This window comes from Danio rerio, chromosome 25 (genome assembly GCF_052040795.2).
Source record: "Danio rerio strain M-AB ecotype USA chromosome 25, GRCz13ab, whole genome shotgun sequence".
Classification (NCBI taxonomy): Eukaryota; Metazoa; Chordata; class Actinopteri; order Cypriniformes; family Danionidae; genus Danio; species Danio rerio.
Window position 1 is genome coordinate 25,669,061 of NC_141045.1, and position 19,005 is coordinate 25,688,065.

The 19,005-nt window shown below is 36.1% G+C and overlaps 1 protein-coding gene across 4 annotated transcripts in view; it reads left to right on the forward strand.

The window, feature by feature from the left end:
• b4galnt4a (beta-1,4-N-acetyl-galactosaminyltransferase 4a) overlaps positions 1-19,005 on the forward strand; it is a 329,936-nt gene that overhangs the window by 76,157 nt on the left and 234,774 nt on the right. For all 4 annotated transcript variants that reach the window (XR_015526501.1, XR_015526502.1, XM_087312347.1 and 1 more), the window contains exon 2: positions 14,481-14,593. Coding sequence is in view for 2 of the 4 variants with exons in the window: in XM_087312347.1 (XP_087168473.1) it covers positions 14,481-14,593 (113 nt within the window). In the remaining 2 variants the exon portion in view is untranslated. The remainder of the gene's footprint in view (positions 1-14,480; positions 14,594-19,005) is intronic.

Sequence of the window (19,005 nt, forward strand, 5' to 3'; positions counted from 1 at the left end):
AACACAGAGGGCCCTATTTTAATTATCTAAGCATATGGTTTAAAGCACAGGTGCACTCAGGCTGTGTCCGAATTCACTTTTGCTAGTTTACTGATGGGGAAATTGTCGGCCCATCCAGCAAAGGGTCTCAAAAGGTTCTACCCTTCTTGATTCTTAAAGGGCCATGAAACCCCCTCGTTTCAGCAGGGTGTTTTCACACCTCTACTTTGGAAAAAGTCAGAAAAGTGGGCGTGTCCAGCTCTGTTTAGGGGGAGTGTCGGAGGAACTAAAGTGGGATGGTGTGGGAGTGTCTATTTGTGCATGCGCGAGTTTCAGAGTCAAAATACACACACACACAGACAGGAGAAAGTGATGGTGTTTAACCTACATGGACACCTGTAGTCGAATTATTTGCTGAATTATTAAATGTTGGACTTTAACTGCAGTTTGGCTCTTTCATTCAGGGAATTCATTCATGCCCCTCGCGACAAACGAGATATTTGATTCGAGGAACTGCTGCAAGCGTGTGTTTTTCATGCAATGTTTGATACCGCACGGCGAATGAGAGAAAAAAAAAACTCTGCATTTCCCGGAAACTTAGATGCACACGGCAGGTAGCGTCAGAAAGCCGCGTGTGTTATTCATTTCTGCACTCAGTGCAATAGTTAACTTAATTCGATACGAACAAACTGAATAAACAAAGAGCACTGGTCGCTCACTTACCAAATCTGTAGAGACAGGACAATCACCGCGTCTTTATGGAGAGAATACTACAAGCAAATCCAGATTTCAGCGTTTGCAGATGAGAACAGCTCTCAGGTAAACAATGTTCCTCCTTAGACACGTAAGTTATTGTTGTCGAGCGTCGCGTACACTGTTAATCCACACGTGATCCAGATAAGCTCTCACAGAGAGAAAATGAAAACGAAACTTAACGGCAGCAAACTATAAAAGCAACACTTCACGCTTGTTTTCCCAACACAACGTGGCGTCTTTGTGATGTAAACACGGTGACACAAATGAATATTAATGAAGTTGCACAATAGAGCACACTGATTGGTTTGAACCAAGCCTAACTCATGCATTAATGCATCACACTGTAAGACGTAATAAGACTCACTCAGGCACAGACGCCCAGTCTTCACGCTGGAATACACGCTATTATGTCATGACCGTGACGCAGCTTCAAAAATTAGTTTCAAACAGGAAGTACGAATTTACGAAAAACAACCAATTTACACTTTTTAGTGAAATATAGGTGTCCTAATAGTGTTTTTAGCACTGTGGGACACATATACGACTGTCAACAGCTCAAAAAATGTGTTTTGGTGTTTCGTGACCCTTTAATGTGATGAGTCCTCATGGCAACTTTAAAGTGGAATTGAAGCATTCAGTCAAGTTTACATTATTTTGTTATTTGATTTCCACTTTAATATATATATATATATATATATATATATATATATATATATATATATATATATATATATATATATATATTCATTAAAGTGGAAATCAAATAACAAAATAATGTTATATTTATATATATATATATGTATATACATACATATATACATACATATATACACACACACACACACACACACACACACACACACACACACACACACATTTCGGTCCATAAACATTTGCACATTAACACAATTCTAACATTTTTGGCTCTATACACCAACACAGTGGATTTGAAATTAAACAAAGATGTACTTTAACCACAGACTGTTGGCTTTAATTTAAAACTGAACACATTTGCTGTAGAGGAGAAGTGAAAGTTTGATTTAGGTTATTATTCTGTCCAATTACTTTTGGTCCCTTAACAAGTGGGAGGCACATATGCAAACTGTTGTAATTCCTAGAGGGTTTACCTCATTTGGATGTAAATAGCCTCAAATTAAAGCTAGCAGTCTGCAGTTGAAGCACATCTTGTTCATTTTGTTTCAAATCCATTTTGTTAGTGTATAGAGTCAAAAATGTTAGAATTGTGGCGATGTCCAAATATTTATGGACCTAACTGTATATAACAAACACAATTAATGTAACCATTATGAAGAAAAGAGGATGTTTTACTATAGTTTTTAGCACAAGGGTGCCGCAATCTTGGAATATCGCAGTGTCTGACACCACTGGGTTGGTTGCGTTCCCTCAGCTTAATAAACACATTGGAGTAAATGGACTGAACACCGAGACTAAAAATTATTAAGAAGTTAAAAAAAGTATTAAGAAATTACTTCACAACTTGAAATGGAACTTTTCACCTTTACTCCTTCATTACTACTTTTCTTGAAGCACATGCACTGTTTACCTCCGCAGTCATATTTCACCCTCAGAACTCATTGTAACTCTAATGAAATAATTAGAGCCGGGATCTCCACTGATGTGTGCAATTAAAACATGTCTCAATCTTGATGTTTAGCATCTGCTGTGACACTAACAGTGCTTTCATTTGTTTGCTGCCTTTTTATCTCCTACTAAACACTGCGTTAAAGCATTTAGAACAGTGACAATGAAATAAACATAGCTCACTGTTAATTAGCTCATCTGCGGGGAATCTGAATACATTTCCTGTGTTTAGGTTTTTAAGCATTAAACAATCAACAATATTTATTTATTTATTATTTTTGAATTCGTTTAATCTATATATAAGAACCATTCAATTGATTTCAATGGTTAATGCTCATTTCAGACACAAGTAGTTTTGTTTAAAATATAAAGTGCCCAAAACAGACATTTGATACTTACTATGATGTGTTTTTGTGTCTTTAAAAACACACCACTTAAAATCAATGATCTTCATTGTCTGATTAAGATACAATATTAAGTGGGTCTCAAATCTGACAAGAAGCACTGAATTGAATTACATTGTTTTGCACCGTGTCTTTAAAATATGGAAATGTATTTTTATTTATTATTTTATTAATTATTGTATAATTTATTTAGATTAACAATTGAACAACTAAATTAATGTCTAAGTCTATTTAAATGACTGTAAGTTTCAAGTGTGTTTATGCACTCTCAGAAATAAAGGAACGAGAGCTGTCACTGGTGTGGCACTATTTTAAAATGTCCACATTGTACTTTTTAAGTACTAATATGCACCCTTGAGGTATTAATAAGGACCCTTTAGTTACAAACATGTACATTTTGAAAAGGTACGCCCCCAGTGACAGCTCCCGTACCCATATTTTTGAATCATTCACTTTCATTCAGGACTAGAAATCTGTCACCATATGGACTACAAAACCTGTCATGCACCACACACTCACACCTGTTCCTGTTTTTTGCTCATTGTTAACACATACAATAGCTGTAACTGTTAGGAACTGATTATAGGGACTTTCAAAGCAGCACAGACACACACACACTAGTTGCTGAGTCTTGTTTATACAACATTATATTATCATTATAACATTACAACACATTTTTCTTGCCTTTCCTTGTCGTGTTATACCCTTGCTTTGTTGTTTGTTTTATTAGTTTATCTGCTGCCTGCCTTTTGAACATACGCCTGTTGTATGACCACAACTCTGAATTTGCCTGTATACATCTGTTTGTCCCTGTGTTGACTGTTGCTTGCCTGACCATCCTCTGAATAAACCTGCATTTGGATCCGCACTTCCTTGTCAGTGTCCTCTTCACATAACAGAGGGTGGCTGAAAACTTGTCATGCATATAGCCTATTCTTTGAAACTGCTCTTACATCGACTGCAATTACATGGCTTTCAAGACCTAGAAGGGCTCTGGTGGTTCAGCAGCACTATATTAAGTAGTGGGGTAGATTGGTAAAATATTGGAGAATCCCAGGAAAGAATGGGAGGATTGTCAGGTAGTTGGTAGAGAAATTCACTGTTTATTATTCTTCTTTCTTTCATTCCACCCTTGCCATCAAACAGTAAAGCTAGTGGCCAAATGCTAAACCTCCACAGGCTTGCTTGTAAAAATGTCAACACCCACATGCCTATCCACAGTATGAGACACATTTAAAGGTGTGATTTAATGTTTGGTCATTCTTAAATGATTTGCTAATTTGCATCAGAGTGAGAGTGATGCATCACATTCACCCCACCTTAACCTTGGACATATTAACCAAATTATTTAGTGGTATGTTCCAAAAAAAAGCCTTGTTTTCCCGATGTACATTATAAACTGGATCTGTAAGATTAAGCAGTTCTAGCAATGTGGCCTGTAAAGTTAGTTTGATCAAGTTCTTGGCTATCCAGGATGGAGTTATGGTTGAAGTGTTTAACTGGATGGAGAACTTGTAATGAAGTGCTGCGTTGGCTTAGTTGGAGTCATAAGAAGATCTGTCTTCTAAGCTCTGATGCAGTTCTAAACTTTGTAGACTTTAACACTCCAAGAGACCCTGAATGACCTTCCTGAGAGGTAAGAACTGAACCACTGGAGTGCTGTTTCAGAGATGCCCATTGTCTTGTCTTGCCAGGAAACTTTGGTGGTGGCTAAACTGTGTCAAAAGCTGCAGACAAATCCAGCAAGATGAGCACTGAGGATTTGAAAGCCATTCTCGGTAGACTCTGGGCATCAAACTCTGAGAGCAGAGCAGTCTCTGTAGAATTCTGTTTTTTGGTTCAGTGTTGTTGCAGTTGACAGCATTGACCGGTCTGTCATTTTCTTCAAGCACACAGTGGACTTCTTAAGTAGTGGTTTTCTGAGCCTGCTTAAATGTGATTGGAAATGAACCAGAATAGAGGGCTATGTTCATTATGGGAGCAAGTACAGGTCCAACTGTAGGAGCAATAGAAGTAGAGATTAAATGATTGAAAAGAATGTTTTGACACTTCTGCCTCTGCTAGGGAGGAGGATGAGAGTGAGTGTGCGTTAGTTGGTGTGATCTGTCTGTTGGTGTTGAGTACTCAACCTGAGGTCTGTGTGAGTCCTAATGCCCCAGTAAAGTGAAGGGGACATTATACTGTGTCCGCGACACTACCCGCGCTCTCAGTTATATCCGCGTCTAGGGCGACATAATAGAGAGGGCGGTGGCGTCCGCGACAGCCTTAGACCGGCCCACCTCAGTTCACGACTGACTATATTAGACTAAGGTCATTTTCAATTCAGTTTCTAATGACACTATCACGTCTTTTTCAAGAGAACAGCTGCTTTAGAACTTTAAATGTTCACAACCTTACAGTGTTGTATGTCTTAACAATAATATGAAAAAAAAAAAAAACTCTGGTGACTATCAAACATGGGTCGACAGCGTGGCAACCCAACGTGCTGACTGCTGGACCACAATGCAAATGTTAAGCTTGTGTGGCCGGAATAATACTTAATCCTCATCATTACCCTGCAGGCTACATTTTACTCATGGAGCTGTGAGACAATAAATAAGAGCGGAGCTGCGGCAAAAAAATGAATAAAAAGAGTGAGGCTATGGTCAAATAATTAAATAAATGAAAAAAAGTGTGACTGCGAATGCTGCTTTCTCCATTCGCCATGCTGGAGAGGAACAGTCTGCACAAATTGAGCGCAGAGTGGTTGTCATTGACTACAGCTCTCCTCTGATTGGCTGAAAGGTACGAGTTGCCCCGACTCTGGCAGGAAAGTCTCAAAAATACACACACACATCCAGGGGGAGTCGTACATGAAAGAGGATTTGCACATTCTCATTCAGGATGAACTCGCAAGTTTTAAATATTCAAAACCTTTTGTACACTCTCATACATTTGCAAATGGTGTTTTGCATTTGTGAAATGTATTTTATGAAAATGTATTTTTATTTTGAGCACGTGAAATTTTTTTTTGAATATAAATAAATATTTTACGCACGTGAATTTGATTTTATGCACGTAAATTTGGCTAAGCATGTGTACATTGTGTCTTTTGCGTGAATTATTATTGAGTCTAATCTGTCTCCATAAAATGCCACCTATGCAGGTTTGACAGAGTGGCCCCTAAGCTACGTTTCACACACATGTACGAAAATTGGCACAAACATCAAACATGCCAAAACCTTAAAAAAAAAAAAATCTCAAAAAAGATATTTTTAACTTCCTGTGCCAAAAAGTGCAGTTTTTTGCTATTTCCAAGCGTTGTACTTTAATGAACTCCTCCTAGGGATTTTATCAAATAAACACCAAAATTGAGTATTGTAAAACTTTGCTGTAATAGTGTTAAGACAACTGGACATATACAGTTGAAACAAGAAATTTACATACACTCTAAAAAAAAGAACATAACCATTAAAAAAAAAAGTCTGATGTTAAATCATACTAAACGTTTACTTTTTTAGGTCCTTTAGAATTGCCTAAATGATTTACATTTGCTGAATGCCAGAATAATGAGAGATTTTTTTTTGGAGAATTTTTTATTAAATTCTAGACAGTCAGAAGTTTACATACATTTCCTTGATATTTTTTATTTTTTTGCTTTGCTTTTAAACTGTATAACTGTGGTCAAATGTTTTGGGAATAGTTTGAAGAAATTTTTGTCCCATTCCTCCTGACAGAATTGGTGTAACTGTGTCAGATTGCTCGCACAAGCTTTTTCAACTCTGCCTACAAATTTCTTATAGGGTTGAGATCAGGGCTTGGTGATGGCCACTCCAAAACAATCACTCTGTTGTCCTTAAAGCACATTTTAACTAATTTGGCAGTATGCTTAGGGTCATGGTCTGTTTGGAAGTTGTGGCCAAGTTTTAATTTCCTGGCTGATGTCTTGAGATGTTGCTTCAGTATTTCTACATAATGTTCTTTCTTCATGATGCCATCTGCTGTGAAGTGGACCAGTCCCTCCTGGAGCAAAACAGCCCCACAACATGATGCTGCCGCCCCCATACTTCACAGTTGGGATGGTGTTTCTAGGCTTGTAAGCTTTCCTCTTTGTTCTCCAAATGTAACACTGGTCATTATGGTCAAACAGTCCAATCTTAGTTCCATCAGACCACAGGACATGTCTCCAAAAATTTTTCTTTTTCCCAGTGTAATTTTGCAAATTGTAATCTGGCTTTTTTGTTGATTCTGGCTTGTTGATTACCCCATGTTGTCACACAAGGAAGCAGTGTGTTTGAGGTTTTCCTTAAATTCTATTTTACAGTTGTGCCTTCAATTAACTAAAATGTTGTCAACTAGCCAATCAGAAACTTACAAAACCTTGACCCCATCATCTAAGCTTTTTCAGAGGCATAATAATCTTATTGTATCTAAACTTGACTTTCAAGAAAAGTTAAAACAATTTCTCAAAAAAACATCTCTCATTATTCTGCTATTAAGCATAACAGAAACAAATTTGATAATCCTAACTTATCTAGAAGGGAAACATTTAGTCACATTAACATCTGACTTTTTTATATGGTTATGCGCCTTTTTATACAGTGTATGTAAACTTCTAGTGTCAGCTGTATAACTCAGTCAAACAACGTCTCAATGTCTGATTTGCCTAAAAATGTACATGTTTGATGAAATTCTTCTCCTGAAGCAACTGCATGCCAATATTGAGTCACAGTCATAGCGCCACCTGCTGACAGAAGCAAGTTTGGCATAAATCAAAGATTTTCTCTGGTTTCAGTTTAAAATTATTATTGTTCACTGTTCTTTGTCATCATAAGACTGCCGGGTGGTGGTGAGCCTGTGTGCGAGGTCCAAAACTGCTTGCAGTTTTAATTATATTTATATTTCTCTCCACATCAAGCTCAAGCTCATGTATACATTGCCTGGTCTCATGAGGAAACGTAAAAATTTTACTTTTGTCAGTTCAGTGACTAAAATGTACAGTTTTAAAAAGGAGGCATGGCAATCAGCCCCACCCCTAACCCCAATCGTCATTGGGTGATGAGCAAATCGGAATAGGAATTAGATCATACGAATTCATACGAATTCAGCTTAAAATTACATTCAGAAGCTTAATTAGTTTAATTAGGCAAGTCATTGTATAACAGTAAATCCTTCTGCTGACAGTCAAAAACATATATTGCTGAAAGGGGTTAAAAATAAGGTCCCACTTTATATTAAGTGTCCTTAATTACTATGTACTTACATCAAAAAATAAATACAATGTACTTACTGTGTTTATAATGTATTTGAGAACACTTGTGGTGCTTTTGAGTTGGGATAGAGGTTGGGTTATAGACATGTTTGGTGGCATAGGTAGAATTAAGGGTTGGTTAAGGTGTAAGGGATAGTCAACAATGTATTTACATATGTAATTACAAAAGTTAATTACAGATGTAATAACATACATGTGTTTAATCAAGCATAAGTACAAAGTAAATACATGTATTTACACAATAAATACATTGTGACAAACTATTAATTGCTGTGTAAGTACATATTAGTTAAGGCCACTTAATATAAAGTGGGACCAAAAATAATAATGAGCTATTAAAACAGGGTTTAAAAATATTTAAACCTGCTTTTATTCTAGCCGAAATAAATCAAATTAGCCTTTCTCCAGAAGAAAACAATAATATATGAAATACTGTGAAAAATTCCTCTGTTATGCATAATTTGGGAAATATTTATTTATTAAAGATAAATCACAGAAGGGCAAATCATTTTGACTTAAACTGATAATCAATTTGAATAATCTTGATTACAATTATCACCAAAAAAATTGTGATTAGGATTTTCCCATAATTGAGCAGCCCTATGCGATCTTAATTCAACTTTTCTGCGATTCAGCCAATTTAACTTTCAAGGTCGAGAGAGAAGCATAAAGGTATAATTCTCCCAAAAATTATTTTTGCCTTATGTATATGTGGCCGCGATATCATACTGTACGTGAGCTGTTTGTTTACTACAGAGAGAACATGCGCATGGCCACCAATGATGCTTACTTTAGTGAACAAAACCTGCATAGGCTATGAATAACATGTACTAAAGTTATAAATAACGTTTAGTTTGTTGCAAAGAGCAATCGTTTGGGAGCTGTGCGGGAAGTTTGATTTGCATGTGTGTGTTTTCATGTGTGACGGCAGCCATGAACCGCACTTAGGAGTGAAAGTGAAACCTGTGCGCACATTATTTAAGCGATCATATCGCATTTTAGTTATGATTATGATCATAAGATCAACATAATAAATGTTTACGGGTCAGTATTACTACTCTAGTCTATATAATGTTAAATATAATGCAAGAGATGATCTGATAATGATAAATGTCTAATTTTATCAGTGAATAAATGGTCTAATTATATTGTCAATGACATTTGCAAGCATATATCTCAAACATAAGACTTCACTCAGTGTCCACAGTGTACAATACATTTTAAACACATCCAAACACTTCTAAGATGGTCTTGGGTGGTAAAACGAATATAAAAAAAAACATGTTTTTTTAAAACACAGGTAATTTGATAACAAAAAAACAGCAATATTATTGAGCTATAGCTTAAAATAAACTTTCTAACGCAAAAACAACATTACACAAGCATATTAATGCAGCTGTTTTTTGTCAGGTAAATAAATTGACTATTGAAATCTAAATTTTTAACCCAACTAGTTGAGTTATTAAATAAATAACCAAATAAAGGTTAAAAATAACCCAACAAAGCACTAAATATTTAATTCAACTGGTGGAGGTATTGAATAAATAACATAATAAAGGTTAAAAATAACCCAACAAAGCACAAAATATGTTTAACTTAACCATTGGGTTAAATTAGAGTGTACAGAATCGTGATATTGATTTTAAGTAAAAAGAAAATAAATAAAAAATGTGATTCTCATTTGAGCCAGAATTGTGCAGCCCTAGTATAAATAATAAACATAAATGCAATTGCACTGTTCTTTGTTCATTGTCACCACACAACACATTTAGATTCATGTGTTTGTGTCAGTGGTTTGTTTTTGGTGTCTCTGCGATTTTGGAAAGGGATCTTATCCACATTATCCAAGACTCAGGTACATGATTTCCATCTAATGAATATTTCAGCATGGTCATTAGCATAACAGACAGCGCCTTAGGAGGACACCGCCTATCTCTGATGAATTTGTTTGTTAAAATGTCATCTCTGCTGGTTTCTCGAATGCTAATTTCTCTTCATTGAGAGTATGACATTTGTGGATCTCCAGTTGGAGTTCAGCTTCATTTTCAGTCTTTTTTGACAGATTCAAAAGATTCGAATGAGGGGGTTTATTAAAGGAGTGAGTCACAGTCTGATTTTTCCCCTCTTATTTTATTCAAGATACTGCAGCAACAAAAATCTTGTAGGATACAAGGATTCATGCTGCGACTGGAGCTCATTGTCATGTTTTTAATATGCAAAGTGAATTCCTGGGGCGGCCCTGACAGTTCCTCAGCAACCCAGGATTGCATTTTCAAAAATACACATGACAGAGTTTGGATACCTGTGATAGCTTTTGCCTTTCTTTTTGACATATGGGTAGAATAAATGTCACACGTATATTCATTATTTTTTTACTCAAAACTTTACGTTTAAAGCCTTCTAAATTGACTATCACTCTTTTAATATTACACATCACACTGTCTGACGTTGACCTATGACACATTAAATCATAGTCTATGACAGATGTTAAAACAGTGGAATATAACAACATAGTTGTAAAAAATAGGGCACCCTTTGAAGCACCCTTTAAATCTCACGCTGATAACAGCTAGAGAACATCATACAAGCAAAATTAATTCTTTTTACCATAGGATTTAGATTTTATGTTCAGTTGGTCATGTTGAAATTGTTGAAATATGAGGTATTGTGTGTAGAATTTTGAGGTAAAAAAATTTATGTAATAAATTTTGGAGTAAGGCTGTAACAAAAATGTGGAAAAAGTGCACAATATATGTATGCAGAAAATTATAAAATGTTATATTAGCAGTAACAAGCTCTTGTACAGGCATTTGTGCACATGCAAGTGCATGCATAATGTCTCCTAGGCCACAAACTGCCTTTGTTTTTCAGTCAGTAGTTATCAAGACAATCTTTTTCTCTGTTATGGCAGTAGCAGTCACTATAATTTAAAGCTTATTTCCCTCTAGGAAGATTTAGGTTAATTTTATTTTAAACCGTTTTAGCTCAAAGTATGAACGACTGTTTGTAAAGAGGTAATATTGTATACACTCCACAAGTAATAACACTCATGCTGTGATATTTTATCCTCTTGACACATTTTGTTTTTATAAGGAAATTCTGCCAATATGTGACTGCTGGAAATAGGTTCACATAGGTTTTTTTTTTTCGTCTTTTTTTTCTCCACCTGTCATTGTGAGCACACCTACAAGCATTTCCTTCTAGGTTTACACCTTACTCATCCTCATTTCCTAATGGCAGTCAGTGGAAGACAATCCCATAATCCATCCAAAGTGTGTCACTGACCTAGTAGTTCCTGTTTCTGGGCTGTAACTTACAACCATATGACAAAAATGCTAGTGAAAATACTGGACATCCTGTAAATGTGTTATGTAGGCCACAGAAATAGTTTTGCACAATGTTGGACAGTAACTAAGTATTTATACTTCAGCTGTACACGTTCACCAGGGTTCCTACGAATTTTCTGGAATGTCATGGAATTTAAAAAAGTCAATTCTAGACATTGAAGGTCAGGGAATTTGGGTAGCACAAAATATTAACTCCAAGCTTTGAATTATTTATTAAGCATCAGCAAATAGTTAATAGACTATTTGTTAGGTATTAACTCTATATTAATAAAAGTTGTTCATAAATACAGCTACAAATGCTGATTCTCACATATACAGTATACTGTGCTTAATGATTGTTGTTATACTTTAAGAATTTATTTTTCATCACTAAATTAAGTGTAGCGTCAAAAATAGTTGTTGGTTTTTTGAGATCATTTAGAATACGTAAATAAATGATTAGTAAATTATTTAAATTAACATTTACGCTCACCGGCCACTTTATTAGGTACATTTGTCCAACTGCTCGTTTACACAAATTTCTAATTAGCCAATCACATGGCAGCAACTTAGTGCATTTAGACATGTAGACTTGGTCAAGTTGATCTACTGCAGTTTAAACCGAGCATCAGAGTGGGGACAAAAGGTGATTTAAGTGACTTTTAACATGGCGTGGTTGTTTTGTGCCAGACGGGCTGGTCTAAGTATTTCAGAAACTTGCTTATCTACTGGAATTTTCACGCACAACCATCTCTATGGTTTACAGAGAAAGGCCCGAAAAGGAGAAAATATGCAGTGAGTTCTGTGGGTGCAAATGCCTTGTTAATGCCAGAGGTCAGAGGAGAATGGCCTGACTGGTTCCAGCTGATAGAGCAACAGTAACTCAAATAACCACTCGTTACAAATGAGTTATGCAGAAGATCATCTCTGAACACACAACTCTTCGAACCTTGAGGTGTATGGGCTACAGCAGCAGAAGACCACACCGTGGTGTAATGATGTGGGGGATATTTTCCTGGCACACTTTGGGCCCATTAGTAGCCATTGAGCGTCAACACTAGTTTGTTTCTAATCATATCCATCTCTTTATGACCACATTGTACCGATCTTCTGATGGCTACTTCCAGCAGGATAACGCACACAAGGTGTGAATCATCTCAGTCTGGTTTCTTGAACATGACAATGAGTTCACTGTACTCAAGTGGCCACCACAGTCACCAGATCTCAATCCTAAAGAGCAGGGATTAGTGGGCAGTGAGAATTAAATGAACTCTTAATATTATGCTATAATTTTTGAACTTCATTATTAACATACTGTATTAAAATGATCGAAGTAATGCACTTTCTCCTGTTCTCTGATTGATTACTTACTGAACTCGGCGCAAAAACAGCCTCATGACCATGTCTGCAACTACATGCAAGTCTGTTCATTCACAAACTGTGTGTGAAGTAAAAGTCTCTCTTTGTGTATTTTTGTGTGAACTATTTAATATATCTGCATAGTTGTCCAAATTAATGTCCTGTGATTGTTTTAAAAAGGACGCAGGCACTTACAGAAGGATCTAGCGAGGCTCAATGGTGTTTCAGATGCGCTCTGATGGAGACGTTCACTGTTCCTGTCAGTGATCTAACAATAATATCTAGCTGCAAACTCAACTGCCATTAGATCGATGCGTTTTAACAGATTAAGCTGTGTTTTGAATGACTGTATTTTACATTTGTCTGTATATTTATGAATAGTACATAGATAATAGGAGATATCAATATATAAATGTTAATAAATAATGGTTTAAATGAGCATTTCATTCAAACATTTTAAAGAAAACATCAGTCAGGTGGGCCTTCAAAAAATTTGTTTGGAGAAAAAAGGTGGCCCCGAAGTGAAAAAGGTTGAGAACCCCTGCAATAGAGCTACTTTGGGATGTGGTGGAAAAGAAGATCTGTGTGGACCAGATTGCTGGTGATTGTGATCTGGTCAGCAGCATCTTTAGAAATGTTTTCTGTGAAAAATGGTGACGTGTTGAATGCTTATTTCCCCCACTGTAAATATTAATGAACATTAGAAGGTATGTTCGCTTACTGGAATGGATTATTTTCATTTTTGGTTTTCTAAAATGTTTAATTTTGGTGTTAAGGAGAAATGGATGAAAATTATCAACAGGTCTGATTATGTAATTATACAAATGTTTTTAATAAGGTAAATAAAAAAGTCAAATAAAAAAAAAAAGAAGACAACTTTTTTTTTGCAATGTTACTGGGCAACTTTGGGAAATGATGCCATAAATGGGCGACCGGGTGAGATACAGAGTAGCTAATTAGGGCAACAGGCTACAGATACAATATTGGTGCTAATTCTTGATAGAAAATACAACAAGTAACATCGCTCTGCCCAGCAACACTGCCCAAAAAGTTGCCTTGTCAGTCACCAGCATTAGTGGTGTAGTGTGATTTTCGCCTGGTGGGAAAACTGAAAATTATTGAGTTGTATAAAATAAAATAAATAAATAAATAAAAAATTAGTTTAATATGAAATGTAAATTACTCAATATAAACCAAAGATCAAGCAGCAATTTTGTTGCTTGCCACAAATATTCTTGCTAGTTTCTCTGACACAGGCTAAACAATTTGTTAGTGCATAACAGTTACCTTTTTTATTTGGTCAATTCACCTTAATCAGTGTCAAGTACATTATGTTGCAACTCATTAATGTTACTCATAAACTGGTGTGAGACAATGATAACACTAAGATTGACAGCATGTTTGTTTGAAAGTAACGGGATAGTAAAAATGCTATAATAAGCAATCATAATTGAGATTGTGAATGTTTTTTGAGTAACAACATTTTGGTCAAAGACCTTCAGGCAGTTTTTATGATACCTGCCTACACAGCTGCTGGAATCCAGGTGTATGAGGGGTGTTTATTTATTCATTTTCTTGCCAAAGGCAATTTTATTTGCATTTGGCACTTGGCTAGTGTTAATTTTGCACCCCAGCTGTAGCCGTTTCCATGTGTTCTCTAACGCTCTCTCTGAGAATTGTTTGACTGCTCCAGGGCTCACAGATTCAGTGTGCTGTATGCAATATAAATGGTAATGATATAGAACCAATCCTACTACATATGAAATATTAAGTCAATGTGTATGGTCATTGTCTCATTTACAGATGGTGAGAGGCCGATGGAGGGAACTGACACCAGCCATAAGAGAGACTCGCGTTCATCAGACAAGTACCGCAAAAGCGAAGATGCCAGCAACAGCCAGGAGGAGGATAACACAGTAAGATTTTTATTTCCCGAAAACAGGCTTAAGAGAAGTGCTTAATAATAAGTGCTAGTTAATTAAAAATGCATATTAATTAATAAAAAAATAATATGCATTTGTCAATATATATATATATATATATATATATATATACACACACACACACACACACACACACACACACACACACACACACAAACACACATATATATATATATAAACAAGTTTTTCTGTTGTTTTCAGAGAGGACTAAGCTTTTTAAACTAAACTAAAATAGAGGACTAATATATATATAGTGCTGTCAATCGATTAAAAAATTAACTAATTAATCGCACCTTTTTAAAAAAATTCATCGCGATTAATCGCATTTAAAATACTGAAACTTGTAATTTTGTAATTTTGGCTATTCAAATGTAAAATTAATGTAAACGCAAGACAAAAACTATTTAAATTAAAAATATAATTGTTTAATATAATTTTTGTTTAACTTGTAACACAGATTTTTTTCATGTAAACAACATACCCACAATAAACCATTAAGATCCTGGCTTGACAGCCATATTTATTAAAGAAATTAAAACACAGGCATGTTTATGACATTTAAATTTCAAAACAATCAATGCCAATAAAGAAAACATTGATTTCCATGTTGGATTGTGGACTGCAAAAAAAAATGCCAAAATACAGGAATTGCAGATATGGAAAATGAAAAATTATAATAATAAACTATAAAATACAAACTGTTGCACTCATTGTAAAGTTTTATTGCTGTGACTTGAGAACATTAGTTATAGAGTAGAAACAATTTTGCTTAATCCTCCTTTACATTCATCCAGTTGCTAAGACTAGGAGTATCCCGCAAGTGCACAGAGACTCCCAAATGCCCGCAAATGAATGATAATTTCTCGCAAACCGGTCGTTAAATACATTGCACACCCCTCTCCCCTGCATCCCTCCTAGCTCTTCAGGTAGCCTATGTCGCTCGCAACTCACCCCCACCATCCTTCAGGTATGTCTTGCGCGCACACGCCCCTACTCAGATACGTCGCTCACTCCACCCCTGACACCCCTCAACGGGCCTGACACAGACACACACACAACGCGCTGCAGACATTTTGGCCCCAACGGCCTTCCATACTGGAGAGACTCCCCTCAGATTCAACACGCATGATCACGTTCATCAAATTTGCTTCAACTAAGCGTCCTAAAGTATTACTGTATTTCACAAGGATTCTGACACAACAACGCAAAGCATATGCTTTCGTTGCATTTATTGAGGAAACACGCTAAACTTGGAGGGCTCATGCTGAAAGGCAGAGTAATGCCCTGTCTTTGACAGGTCGCGACTTCACCAGAGACTTTCTGAGTACATTTACATAAGACACCAATACTTCGATTTTAATATGATTAAGATTATACTCTTATTAAAATTCTACCATGTAGCCTAAGCAGTGATTTTATTACCTTATAGGAACATCGAGTCACGAAATGCGGAGGATTTTCTTTCTGTTTGCCATGCGGTATCAACTTACAACAGAAGTCGAAAGTTAAAAATGAAACACCCGAAATTGCATGAAACTCTGGAGAGCCTGGTGATGCGACTAATTATTTTATACTGAAACTTGCCTTCAAAAAGTGCTTCCTTGGTCTTATCCAAATTTCTTGCATGTTAAACACACGTCCACCACAACAGGAAGTAAAAAAAAACCTGCAACTGCGTTAATTGCGTTAATTTTTTTTAACACGTTAATTATTTAAAATTAATCGCATGCGTTAATGCACTAATTTTGACAGCGCTAATGTATATGCGTAAATGTATATATATATATATATATATATATATATATATATATATATATATATATATATATATATATATCCTCTATTTTATTTTAGTTTAAAAAGCTTAGTCCTCTCCGAAAACAACAGAAAAAACCTGCAAATGCAAATGTGTCCATCCAAAACGGCGGCTACAGTGGTCAACTTCTGTTCAGTCTCAGTCTTCAATCTCTTTCCATTGTTTTTCTATGTAAACGGGATTGAAGGATATGCATGGATATATATACAACAGTTCTGTCTGACTCTTGAATCTGATTGGCTGATAGCCGTGCGATATTCTGCAAATAACAGCACTCGTCCAGCCTCTTCACCCTTCACCCTTGTGTATTACTCCGCCCACGTACAGCGAAAAGCAGAGGACATGCTACAGTTTGATAAATATTGCAGCTGTTGAACAACTTAATGTATTTTTGGGGCTTTTTCAGTGGAGAATGTGCTTGTTTAGATTGCAACTATGCAGTTTATTTATAAGGATAGTGCCTATTTTAAATATTTATAATTTTCGGGAAGACAGCTCATTGGCTGCATTTAGCCTGTTATTGAGCAGAGCAAAGACAGTTGGTGTTGTCCATACACAAGATAGCGACAGAGGCAGCATAAAAAGCCCTAAGAGAAAAAAGTGCAATTTCTAACTACAGCTGATCAAATCATTATTAATCTGGTAAGTGACATTCTAAGTCGATCTCTCTCTTTGGTATGTTGCAGTGCTGTATTTATACCTTAGTAATTGTAGTGTATTGAGTGTGAGATAGGTGAGATAGTGAAGATAATGATAGTGTGAGAAATAAATGTATTTTGTATAAGAAATAAATGTATTTTGTGTTGGCCATGTTTTGTAAAACCCTGAGCTATACAAATTTAGTTGACCATCTGTTTGTTTCTAATGAATCTCCTGTTTTCGTTATCGCAAACACAAAAATTATCTGGTAGTTTTTGTGCTGCTTTGGCTATTTTGGGGATTTTTATTGGGATCTCCCGATTGCAACAGAGAAGTACTGGGAAATCTCTTTAGACTAATGGCAATTCTTGCCGTTCAGCCTTATAATCTTAAAATGTCAGCAAAATCAGCTGTTTTGTCATCACTTTAGATATTACGCTAGAGAATCATTCAAATACTAGATCTAAAGTAACGTTGGTGAAGTAGCAATGGTTTCTGCTGTTCTGACGTCAGCTGCAGATGTAAAGGAATGGCAAAAGAAAGTACCTTATACAAAAGGGATTTTAGACTCTCGTGTTTGATTTTCTTTTTTTTATACACATGATTATGCCATTCAACTGTTGCATAAATGCAATATCACACTTGTAGCAGTATATCATCACTGATGGGACACTAAGCTACGCATGCCTCCTACCAGTGTCGATATACAGCCATATCCCACTGCAAAGAGTGTGATATTGCTCACACACACACACACACACACACACACACACATATATATATATATATATATATATATATATATATATATATATATATATATATATATATATATATATATATATACACACACACAAACACACACACACAATCACACACACGTCTATTTTTGTGAAAAGTGGGGACATTACATAGCTTTCCATTCATTTTATACTGTCCAAACCGTATATTGTATTGCCCTGACCTCACCCCACCCCTAAACCCAACCATCACAGGAGACTGTGCGCAGCTTTACTCTCTGATTAAAGTCATTCTGTAGGATTTATAAGCATTTTGAGAAATGAGGATGTCACCAGTGTCCTCATATTTCACCTCCTTTTTGTAATACCTGTGTCATACCCATGTCATTATACAGATTTGTGTCCTGATATGTCACAAAAACACGTACACATACACATACACCCACACACACCGTGCCACCCCAAATGTTTTTGTGTCTAATAGTTTTAGTCCAGTGATTTATATTCTGCGTGTGATTGCTGTAGGCAATTTTTGAATCACTGGACTAAAGCCATTGGTCAAAAAACATTTGGGGTGGCACGGTGGCTCAGTGGTTAGCCTCACAGCAAGAAGGGTCGCCGGTTTGTGTCCCGGCGGTGCCAGTTGGCATTTCTCTGTGGAGTTTGCATGTTCCTCCTATGTGCGTATGGGTTTCCAAAGGGTGCTCCGGTTTCCTCCATATTTTAAAGACATGCAAAAACATATACCTGAATAGTTGGTGGTTCATTCCGCTGTGGTGACTACTAAAAATAAGGCACTAAGCCGAAGGAAAATGAATGATTGAATGAATGAATGAAAGAATGAAATAAAATAAAAACTTACAACGCAGGCTCATTCTGAAATGTACCACTATATACATTTTTGAAGACCTGCCAAATATGTCTCAGGAGCTACTTTTTTTGCAGTTTTTGTTTTCGCGAAACTACTAGAGGCTGCTGTGTATGCTTTTTGAGATCTCAAATTTCTCTCGCGAGTGCTATTTGCATCTGTTGTTCTCGCATAAACCCACCAGAGGCTACTGTTTGACTGACTGAATGACTACCCGATCGATTGACCCACCCTCCTCCTTCCCTAAAACCAACCAATTGTATTAATTGACCCGCCCACCCCATTCCCTAAATCCAACCAACAATTTTCAAAAGCAATCAAG